Here is a 12502-nt window from a genome sequence, read left to right as displayed (position 1 = left end):
AAATTGATAGGGTTAAATTATTTGGGCTTGAGTGCAAATATGTGTTTTTTTTTTTTTTCTATAAGCAGACAGAAAAATATTATAGATGGATGATAGGCTAAAGCCCGTCAACATAAACTAGGAGCATGCAAAGGGAGCCAAGTGGAAAGCACAAAAAAAGAGGGGCACAAACAATACCACCCACCCATAACTACTTAGCTCCTACCCAATCTATAAAATCAAACAAAGACAGGATTTCCTTCTAAGTGAAGCCTAACATGGTCCAAAAAGGAAAGCAAAAGAGAAGATTTAAGCGCTTGATCTGAAGTTTCCACATCTTCAAAAGCCCTCTGATTTCTTTCGCACCAAATGATCCAGAAAAGGCATCAAGGGGCAGCCAACCAAACTTTCTTCTGCTTTTTTCCTACTTGAATTCCACTCTAGCTTAGCAACATCAATCTAACTGAAGAATGCATCACCCGCTGCAACCCAAATAATGAGAAAAACAGCTGCCACAAATAACCAGCTGTAACACAATGTAGAAACAAATGGTCGATGGACTCCTCCTCCCTCTTACACATAAAACACCTATTTACTAAAGGAACCCCCCTTCTTTTCAAGCGGTCTAAAGTCAGGATCCTTCCCCAAGATGCTTCCCATGCAAAAAAACCAAATCTCATGGGAATCCATGGATTCCAAACCACTCTAACTAGGAAAGCCTTTGCACTCCGTAGAGTCGGGAAAGAATAGAAAGCTTTAATAGAGAACTTTCCATTCCTTGAGGCTGACCAAGTAATCTATCCTCTATCTCACGCCTAATCAAATGCTTTTGAATTCTCCGCAAAAAAGCCTGCAACAGCTCTAACTCCCAATCATGGAGGACTCTAGTGACCTAGATCCCCTTCTTCCTCCCACATGGTTACAACCCACGAGTCCTTTGAATTCCCAAATACTAGGATATGTTGTGGTTGAAAAGGATCTAAAGAGTGGGTAACAGGTACTTGGATACAAAAGGGGAGGTCCTCCAAATATACCCTTTGTGGGCTGTTTATGGTCCAAAAAATGAGTCATACTCATTCTGATAGAGTTAAATTATTTGGGCTTGAGTGCAAATATGTGTTTAGGTGTCTGATTTTTCGAATTCCCAAATATTAGGATATGGTGTGGGTTGAAAAGGATCTCAAGAGTGGGTAATAGGTGCTTGGGTACAAAATAAAATATTGGTATGATTAAGGATTAAGATGTATCATTTAGAATTTTATTTTTATTGCATCCACAATATCACTTTTTTTTTTTTTTTGCAAGACATAATGTTCTAAGCACAGAGGAGATATAACCAGAAAAAAAAACCTGTTATATTAGTTGTCATTATAGTCGTTAACTTGTAAAACATATCGTGTATCGTTCTTCTATTTTTTTGTATTGTGTATCGCATCGTATCGTGTATCACATCACATCGCATCGTGTATCGTAAGTTTTTTTATAGAGTGAAAAATCATTAGAAAAAATATATATATGCATATATATCTTTTGAAAGAATGAAACATAGAGTAATATATAACCAATTTTATGGAAGATAGGAGGAGCTAAATAGTTATATTATATTATATCATATGAAAACAGTGAATGTTAAAGTTTTGACAAGTTCAAATTAACATAATATGACTTTAATATATAGATTCATCACATAATCCACAATAATAACCTTCTTCAGATTTTAGCTATGCTTTTTAGTTCCAAATTCTAATTAGGCATATGCACTTATTGTTTGTATATATATACACACACACACACACACATACACTTTTATGTGTCATCTTCAAATTTTCAGCCTTTTAGGTTTGTCATCATTCCTTTTCCACCAAAAAAAAAAAAAAAAAGGCTAATATATTGAGTAAAGATTTTTATTCACTAATCACCATCATTTTCATTGTCAACATTCAAACTGGTCAAATGAAAATTATCTAATATTCATTGTAAAAATAAACTTGCTTGACTTCTATATAGCATTTAACAACAAGAATGTAGTTTTTCATGTAAGATTATTTTATCTATTTCTCATTTTTATGATCAATTTTTAATCTTTAAGTATATTTTAAACAATTAATATAATAAATTCTTTTAACAAAAAAAATCAATTTATTTTTTTGAAAAATTATAGAAAATAGTTGATGGTGTATGTATTGCTGTAACGTAATATGACGTATCATAAGATATACTTTAAAGTAAGATACAAATTGTGATACGTATCAATTTCCTTAAAAAATGTATTGTATCCAGTGTTGTCAAAAGCAAAAGGTGATAAGACTCCTTTTAGCCTAAGGCGAAAAACAAGGCGATAGCTTAACTATAGTAAGGCGATAAAAATATACATATATTGACCTATTCAATATTCAACCAATATAAGTGTTGTCTTCAACAATCAACACTATTAATTTTTTATCACTCATGATGTCGTATAAAATTAACAAAATAGTAATAATTATTGAAAGTTTAAAATATTATACCCCATATTATAAAAAACATTATATTGTTTAAAGATATTTATCCCATCTAAATGCATATTCTAATTTTTCAAACATCTAAAAAGCAAAATAAAAAACAAAATAAGAGATTGAACATTCTAGAGAAGCTTTAGGCATCATCATCATAGTCAATATTGAAATTAAAATTGTCATTACTTCCATCAAGACTAGATTGATAACCCTCCATTTTATTATCTCTATGATTGATAATATAATATTTTATCTTATACTTTGTTTAATCCAATGTTAGATTGAATGAAATTATAATCTAAGTATATTTAATCTTAAATCATGGTCAAAGACGACCGCCTCTATGCTTTGTGCCTTATCCCAAGGTGATTGCCTAGGCATTGCCTCTTTGAAGTCGCCTTGCCTAGGTCTTCAAAAGGCGACTTTTATCTACCCTACTTGGCTTGATGACCTAGGCGACCCAAGTGATTGCCTTTGATAACATTGATCGTATTGTTGTATCGTTCATGTATCGTAAGTGTTTAACAACTAGGGTTGTCATGTCTTATTTTTTGGAACTTTCTAATATTGATTAAGATATATTTGTGGGTTGGGGGGAGGTTTCAAGTTCAATTCCCTGTAATAATAAACAAATATGTTATATAAATTTTATTAACAGTTTTTTTTTTTAACTTAAGGTTTATAATTTTCAAATTAACTTATTTATCATAATAAACCAATATTTGATATGTGGCTTTGTCAAGTCCTAGAGTTAGCTAGCAGTTTGGGTTGTTCCTTCTGTTGTTCCACTCGTTTAGTTAATTTTGTTCTAGATGGAATAAGGAGTTAAGCAGATGGTTTGTTTTTCAGGTTTTTTTTCACACCCTTAGGTTGTACATTGTGCTATATTTTGTACATGTTCTTCTTTTATCCTTGATCATTATAGCTATCTTGTTGCTCTTCTCAGGTATTTCATTTTTTTTTTTTTTTGATTGGAAACGACACATAGATACATTGATAGAAAAAGAAGTATAATAAGAAGGATGAGAAATCCTCTCGCCAAAGAAAACTAAATTATAGGAAAATACACAGAAAACAAACAAACTCTCTATAAAGGACCATTCCTTATGGAGTACACACCGCTAACCAATCAAGTTGTAACACATTAAGGGGAGTCCCCTTAAACGCCTTGGAACAGAAAGCCCAAAAAGAAGCAAGGAAAACAATAGAGTTCCAAAAAACTTTGAATTCCTTGCTTTATCCTTGAAAATCCTCGCGTTTCTTTCCCACCACACAACCCGAATTAGAGCGATGTTCATAGCTTGCCACAAAACTATCCCCCTCTTAGAAGTACCAAAACCATTAAATTTGATGGATATCATGTCAAAGATGTTCATTGGGGGGACCCAATCCATATTAGCTAACTGAAATAACCTGTGCCACAACCCAATCGTCAAGGAACAATGAAGAAAAAGATGATCTGCTGATTCCCCATGCTTCATGCACAGAATACAAATATCAGGACTAAGGGCTTTGTAGGGTCTTCTCACTTGTAGCATGTCATTAGTATTCACCTTCTTGTGTGCCACTAACCAGACAAAGGACTTCACTTTGAAAGGAATTTGAGAATTCCAAACAAACTTAGAAGGGAAAACCTGAGGAGAGCCAGAAAATTGAGATAATGCTAGAAAGAAGGATTTGACTGAAAAAAGCCCTGAAGAGGATAATGGCCAAAATCTGGCATCTGGGACCAAATGAGATAGATGCAATCCATCAAGTGACCGCATGAGGCCTTCTAAGTCCTCTATCTCAGAATCTGACAGGTTACGACGGAAATTTAAATTCCAAGAGAAAGGACGAGTAGGACCGAGAACTGAAGAAATAGGAATGTTTTTATCCACGACTACTTTAAATAGTCTTGGATATTGGGTTCCCAAAGGTTGGCCCCCCCACCACAAATCTTTCCAGAACCGAATTCTTTCCCCATTTCCTACCACAAACCAATTAAACAAGGAAAACTCCTGAAAGACTTGTGCAATAGCCTTTCAAGGACAGCGATGTGACCATCTGACCAAAGTGTTAGCATCCCAACCATTGGAGTGTGAACCATATATGCTTAATATGACCTGATGCCAAAGAGCTGAACCCTCTCTAGGATACCTCCACAACCATTTCCCTAAAAGCGCGAGATTTCTTAAAGAAATATTCCCAAAATCCAAACCCCCTATTGCCTTCGGTTTACACACAACATCCTACCTCACTAAATGATCTCTTTTGCCTTCCCCAATCCCTGACCATAAAAAAATCCCCTTGCAACCTCTCGATTTTTGTAGCCACTGAAGCGGGTAACTTAAATAAGGAAAGTAAGTAACATGGCATATGGGTAAGGCAAGATTGGATAAGAGTTATCCTTTCCCTGAAGGATAAGTAGACCTTTTGCCACCCATCTAATCTACTTGAGATTCTCTCAATCACTAGATCCCAAAAGCCACACGCCTTAGGGTTCCCACCCAAAGGAAGACCCAGATAGAGTATAGGTCAGTCGGAAGCCTTGCAATCAAGCATCTCAACTAATCTTGAAAGATGAACCTGATCAAGATTGATGCCATAAATACTACTCTTGTCAAGGTTGACCTTGAGCCCAGAAATGTGCCCAAGCACTAACAAAAGACTCTTGAGAGTCTGCAGATCTTCCTCCCTAGTGTTAGAAAAGAAAATGGTATCATCAGCAAATTGCAAATGGGACACCCTAGTTCCGTTTCTACCCACCTTGAAACCCTCCAACATTTCTCTTTCCTCTACTCTCATAATCATCCTATTTAGTACATCTGCGACTAAAGTAAACAAAAAAGGGGATAAAGGATCACCTTGTCTTAATCCTCTCGATGCCTTAACCCACCCTTTAGTGCTACCTACCATTCACCAAGATTGCATAAGATACCGAGGATAAACATCCACTCATCCATTTCCTCCATCTAGGACTGAACCCTTTCTTCTCTAACACGTGATCCAAAAAATCCCACTTCACGTAATCGTAGGCCTTTTCAAAGTCTATTTTGAAGACGACACCTTCCTCCCCTGATCGTCTTCTCTCGTCCACTATCTCATTTGCTATGAGAACTGCATCCAAAATTTGTCTCCCTTGAACAAAAGCGCCTTGAATATAGTGGATGGTCTCATGTAGAACCCCTCTTAGACGCCCTGAGAGCACTTTGGCTAGTATCTTGTAGAGACTAGTGATCAAACTAATGGGTCTAAAATCTGATATTTTCTTTGTCAAACTCTTTTTGGGTAAAAGAACAATGAAAGAGGCATTAGTGCTTTGATTGATAATTCCGCTCCTATGAAATTCTGCGAACACTCTCAACAAATCCTCCTTAATCACATCCCAATAGTCTTGGAATACTGCAATAGTAAAGCCATCACGCCCCGGAGCTTTGTCCCTATCCAACTGAAAAATGGCCTTAGAAATCTCTTCTTCAGTGAAAGGGGAATCCAACCATAACGCGCTCTTTTCCGAAATAGGGGAACAATCTAATCCTTCAACACTCCAAGACTCTCCTGTAGGGCTCGCGTAGAGCTTTTCAAAGTAAAGTAAGATCTCCTCTGTGATACTCTCGGCATTCTTCAACACTAAGCCCCTCTCATTCTCCAACTCTTTGATATATTTCCTATTTCGCCTGCCATTAGCCACTTTATGAAAAAACTTAGAGTTACAATCCCCTTCCTTAACCCATTTCACCCTAGCTTTTTGTCTCCAATGGATTTCCTCCCTCAAAATTAATTCCTCTAGCTCCCCTTTTCTTAAGGCTCTTTGACTTAATAATTCAGAAGTGAGACCTCCTACCTGCTCAATGGCATCAAAGTTAGCTAAATCATTGAGGATACTTTTTTTCTTTTCATTAAGCTCTCCAAAAGAAAACTTATTCCACTCCTTCAATTTGGCTTTAACATATTGTAGTCTCCTCATGAACTTGTGGCCTTCCCATCCGTTTCCTTGAAAACCACTCCACCAATTTCTAAAGTTCTCCTTGAAATTAGGATGTTGCAGCCACATATTCTCAAACCTAAAAGGTGTTGGGCCCCACATAAACGGGTTGGTATCCAAAACAATTGGCCAGTGATCCGAGGTCCTTCTAATTAGGGCTTCTTGAAGGCCTCGGGGAAAGAGCTGCCCCCACTCATTTGAGTAAAGAAAACGGTCCAATCTCTTACACACAGGAGATTCTTGCAAATTTGACCAAGTGAAGGAAGCGTTCCGAAGAGGTGGATCAAGCAATTCACATTCTCTAATAAAACTATCAAAGTCCCTCTCGCTTGAAGTTAGACTCGAACCCCCCAATTTTTTTGAACGTCTCCTTATGACATTAAAATCGCCGCCCACACACCATAACGGAAAAGTTAGACCATATATGTCACAAAGTTCCACCCAAAAATCCTTCCTAAGTGAGGGACTATTTGGACCATAAACAACGGAAATCCAAAGAGGTCCACAACCGTCCAAAGTGAACTTGACTGAGACTGAGAACGATCCTATTACCACCTCCTCACTACGTAAATTTTTTGAATTCCAAATGATCAAAATCCCATTTGATGCCCCACATGCCGGAAGAGCAACCCAGTCCTTATTTCTGACCGTCTAGACACTACCCACAAACCTTCTGTCACACTTCTCCTTTTTTGTTTCCTGAATCATCACAACATCCGGATTCTCTGACCTAAGGAAATCTTTAACCACCCTTCGCTTATTCCTTGAACCCAAACCCTTGGCGTTCCAGCTGATAATTTTCATGGAAAAACACACATACCCTAACCTTCCAAACCAAATCCACCAGGTCTTAATTACCTGTGGAGCCACTGTTCTTCCTCTTGGAATACACCTTAATGTCCAGAGAGCATAAAACCTCTCGCACTTTAGCCATTTTCTCGGGGGACATGCCATCAATAAGGAAATCGCTCAATGGGGATACCTCAGTATCCCCCTGACTACCTGACAACAGATTGGAATCCTCCTCATGCGAGCTAACATTAGACTTCCTAGGGGTAAAGCTCTCGGACAACTGGTTTGATAAAGCACACTGGTTCTCCTCTTCATCACGGACAGGTATGTCAACATATTTTAAAGAGTCAACAACGCCTTTTTCAGAATTTTTTTTAGAAATAACTTGATTTTCCGTAGGAGACTAAGAAAGAGAGACTGAATTAGGTAGATGTCGACTAGAGGGACTTGACAAGGGAGATTCCAGACTACAAGAAGGAAAAGAAGAAGACTCGGGTGGTTGAGAAGGAGAGGGTTGACATACCTCCATGTTTTTCGCTCCCGGACTTTCGCAAATCCCCTCAAAGATGAGTCCTTTACCTCTGATTATTGAAATAGAAGGTAAATCCATGTCTGAAGAGCCACAAGGATTGGACCCCACTCGTCTCGTTAAACCTTCCTTGTCTTCTTCGCGGAACGCCGAGGTCTCTTCCCTCGAAAAGTTACAGTTCCGTGACAATTGACAATGAAAGAGAGGATTCTCTCTGATTCCTCGTTCCATTTGAGATCCTGTCCCGAAATCCTCTTCCAGATTGTGAACTTCGCTAGACGACGCTGAACCCGTAGGAGAAGAGGCTCACTGCTACTCTGATGTTCCTGTCGGTGATCAATGCTTGGAGGAAAGAGGGTGGACCACATCTTCTTTGAAACTATCGTCTCTTCCTCCTGCGTAGAGTCTCTCATCTGAACCACGGGAGCTTTCCCCTTTCTCGTTGCGTTTTCTTCCCTTCGAGACCAAACTTCCATACCAGAGGGCTTCGTTCCTCCTAAATTTTGGCCCAACCCCGACGGGCCTTTTAACTTACAACCCACGGTAGTGTCTGAAGGTGGGCTAGGGTTGGAAAGAGATTGGGCCTTTAACTCAAAGGCCCGACCTTCCTCTCCAAAGATAGCCTCGACGCCGGCCCTCTCATCACCTGGACAAAGTAGCGCAATCGCCTTTGCAGAGGAACCAACTCGCTGGAGAGATGGAGACGATGCCGCTACAATCTGGTGGGCTTGAGGAGCATCTGGGCTAGCGTGAAGCCCACGAATCCTCATCCCACTTTGGGCCCTTTCAGGCTAGGCTTTAATAGAAAGCTCAGGCACTATGGGCCCAATAAAATTTTCTTCTGCTGGGCCCAGGCTGCTCCTTCCCCTTCCATTCTCCCTTTTGGCCACCAAACTTGTACTTGAGTGCCGATAACGTGCCCGGGGAAGAAGCCTCCTTCTGTAGCACTCATTGACCCTAATGCTACCTCGTAGCCCCTCTGCAATTTTTGTTGACTGAGAGACGCAACTCCCGTTTTCACCCACTCGTTCCTGCTACGGGTTGTCTCGGACGTGACAACGTCGTCTTTGTCATCTTCTCCGGTGACTGAAACTGCTACTATATAGGTCCAGGCCCCATCTTCCACCTCAAGCAACGCTGGTAACACGACATTTGGAAGCATCTTCACCCACAGCTTCACCTTCGTCAAGTCCAACAGCACAGCTTCATTTTTTGTGGTTGCCAGTGCAACACAAGAATTTCATGTCTATCTGCAGTGAGGAAGAACTGGAATATTCGGGGATTTGGATTTATGAGAAGTTAATGTTTTTGTGGTTTTATGGAGGGGGAGATGCTAGTTTTTTTGTAACTTGATTGAATGTAGAATTTATTGTAGTTTGTGCCACTTGGACTGTAACATGTTTGTTAACTTTTGCATATAAGATATTTGCAGCAAAGATTGTGCACTGTTCTCTTTTACAATATTTACTTATTACTAATTAGATGTTCAAAAATAATTTGCAACAGTTTTGAGATTTGGATATTTCTTGTTCACCATTTGTCTTGATAGTATGGATCTGTTTTAATGGTCCGTGAGTTATTAAATAATGTTGAACTGCTGTACTGTGTTTGCATAGGTTCATCAGGAAATTTTCAGGCAGATGGTTGATCTTATTGGAATCACATCCATTATGGAGGTTGGTGCTTGGTAATTTATTTTTTGTTGCCTCTGATATTTGAATCTCTTGCTTGAGTTGGTTCTATTTCCAATTGAAAGTCTATGCTGCCTGGAGTGCGCTTAGGTGTGCAAGTGTTTTCCTAAGGGTTTGTTTGGGATTACTTTTTAACTTTTGCATTTAGTAATAGAAGTAGCAGCAGTTATTGTTGCTGTGTGATTTATTTCCTATTTGGGAACTTAATTTAAGAAATCCTTTTATCCTTTTATTCAAAATAAGGACAATTTTAATATTTTTGAAAGTTTTATCAAGTAAAATCTGGTTCCCTCATCGAGTTTGAGGAAAGGCACGAGTTTCCCTTTGTTTCCAAATCATAGATAAATCATGTTGGGAATTGTGGGTACCATATTTGAGATTCCGATCAAAACACTTTTAAAAGTTGTGTTTGAACTTCAAACAATGCATTTAGCCCTCCCAGACAAGGCTTAAAGCTCTTTGGGATGTATTTATTTATTTAACTTACAAACTGTTAAAGCTCTTAGACAAATATCCTAAACTACTTTGACCTTTTGTTGTTGTTACAAACAAAACTAATCACTTTTAAACTACTTTTGCAACTTCTAATTCTCCTTTACCCAGGGGGACTAGTTAAGAAATTTTTGAGCTGTTATACTGTTGGGTAATATATTGATTATTGGTTATTGATCTGAAATTGAAATCCATGAAACCCTTTTGCTTCTTCCCAGGTTTTAATACGTCTTATTGGTGCTGATGAACATATGTTTACAAACAACATGGAGGCAATGCAATGGTTAGATAGTACGGATGTGCTAGAGATGATTGTGGATAAGTTCAGCTCTTCGGTATGTTGCTTTAATTTGCTCTCAATTGACTTCTATTTGTGATTGCCAGTTTCTTGTTGGATATGGTTGTTACTTCTCAGTATTTGTGTGGAAACTGTGTCATTGACTTTGCTATATGCATGGTTCATGTCCAGATTTTATTGAATGTATCCCAATTCAAGTGTAATTGGTTAACTACCTACCTCTATCACAGAGCCCATAAATGTGACCACCTTGAAACTTGTTTGGTTCATTACTGATCTTTGCTTTATGATGGTTGACCTGATGTTTTCTTTTCAATGTCCAGATATAGTTATTTTTTAGAAACTATTTTTTTGTTCATTAAGCTAGAGGTCTGATTGGCATAATCTTTGCTCATCATTGTCAACATTAGTACTATTGGTCATTGGCTGGCAGTGGCTGTTATTGATGCACACTTCTGTTTGTTTTTGTCTTTCTTCCAGTACTATATAACAGTCTAGTTTTAAGTCCATAATTCACAAGTAACCTGGATTTTGAGCATTTTACTGATTCTTGAACAATTCATTCTGGACTAGACTGTTTTAGCACCATGTAGGTTGCTTGGCACTTCATGGTGTGTGGAGAACATTGTGTTAGAAATTACAAGGGTTTGGATGTGGGATATGTGTTTGTTATTGATCAAATATGTACTGTAGATGTGTCCAACAAAGACTTCAAAAAAAAAAAAAAAAAAAGCTAGTTTATTACAAGTAACCATAGACACATTGAATGTTTTATCTTAATTATACTCTTCAGTTTAGCCATTGGAGGATGAGACAAGAAAATAAAATTTAGGTTATTTAGCTATGCCTCTGTGCCCTAAGATATGGGTATTAAACAAATTTGATATCTAGATCCAATATTGGAACAGAGCATTTGTTCCCAAGTCGTTGTAACACAGATCTTAATAATCATCATGCCTGTCTTCATGTAGCTGTCGGCCAATGGTTAAATACTAATTGTTGCTTTCAGATTGTCCACCTTGATATTCTTTTCTTAGTCCCCTAATTTAGTGATCTTGTTTTTGTTCCTTTTCTTATTGACATTGTTTTTTTTGTAAGGGTTATTTGCTTGTTCATGAAATGAAAATATGCTTAGTGCAGTCTTTGCAAAATACTTATCATTTTTACTTGCATAGTTTTTTCCATCTGGGCACTTATGATTTTTGTGATAGCATCAATTGATTCCAGATAAGACCTTAATCCAGAGGAAGTACCTATTCGTTAGGCCTTAGCATTGACCTTCCAAGAACTGCCTTCTAGCATGGGCTATTTTATTAACATTATCGTTGTCATCATCATTCTTGTTGTCACTATGGTTCTCTTGGTTATTGTCATCATCCTTATTATTTTATTTTGGTTAATATTCTCTGATGCTATATGACACTCAATTTCTTTCATTCCCTTGTTTTTTAGATTAATGCATGACTGAATAATCATCAGAGATTATGAACATTTCTTATTATCATTCTCTATTGACATTTTTCACACTTCATTATTCTTAGTGAAAGGAAAAGTCTGGTCATGGTTTCACAATCTTCATGGTAATGAACTGCCTGCTTGTTATCTTAACGGTGTGAAGATTATCGTGGATTGGTTGATTCGAGATTATAATGATTGCTTATTGCTTGATTAGTTTATTTTCTATTACTGAATCCATATAAAGAATGTTTTGTTTTTTCTGTTTGCATTTAGACTTTATTTTATTTTTGAGTTGTTATGAAAGATATTTTGTTTCTTCTATTCTGGTTCAAATTTGTAATTTGAGGACATCTTGAGGTGACTTTATAGCTGCAAAATTCAAAAAACAATTTAGAAGCAACAGTAGAATGAGACAGTTGATCCAAAGTAATGAAAGCGGTTATATCCAAAAGGGAGAAAAAAAAAAAAAAAACTGAAAAAGTGACATCTTGGTGTTTGTAAACGATAAGTCTGGGTGGGGGATGGGAGGATGATTCCTGTTGATTCAGCAGCTTCTGGTATTGCTGTGAAGAGGACCTCCAATGCATCAACATGATGAGCCAAGTTGCGTCCTTTCATGTCCTAGGCTAGTGCCAGCATTCATGAATTGCTGATTTCGGTCATTCTCTACTAAAATTTTATTTTCATTGCGCACACATTTCCATCAGCCTGCAACAAAGCACTTTAGTTTCCTACTGGATTGGTTTGTGGATATTTTTTCAAGTTTAGTTTTGGTTCTGAGATCTTGTTAAGATTCTCTAG

General features: G+C 37.6%; 1 protein-coding gene across 5 annotated transcripts in view; it reads left to right on the top strand.

The window, feature by feature from the left end:
* LOC100243011 (uncharacterized) overlaps positions 1 to 12502 on the top strand; it is a 43464-nt gene that overhangs the window by 13804 nt on the left and 17158 nt on the right. For all 5 annotated transcript variants that reach the window (XM_019222658.2, XM_059740166.1, XM_059740167.1 and 2 more), the window contains 2 exons: positions 9379 to 9438; positions 10164 to 10280. In XM_019222658.2, the coding sequence (XP_019078203.2) occupies positions 9379 to 9438; positions 10164 to 10280 (177 nt within the window). The remainder of the gene's footprint in view (positions 1 to 9378; positions 9439 to 10163; positions 10281 to 12502) is intronic.

The sequence above is a fragment of the Vitis vinifera genome, chromosome 10 (assembly GCF_030704535.1).
Source record: "Vitis vinifera cultivar Pinot Noir 40024 chromosome 10, ASM3070453v1".
Taxonomy (NCBI): domain Eukaryota; kingdom Viridiplantae; phylum Streptophyta; class Magnoliopsida; order Vitales; family Vitaceae; genus Vitis; species Vitis vinifera.
Note: the sequence above shows the minus strand (reverse complement) of the source record. Positions and strands in the feature narration are given on the sequence as shown.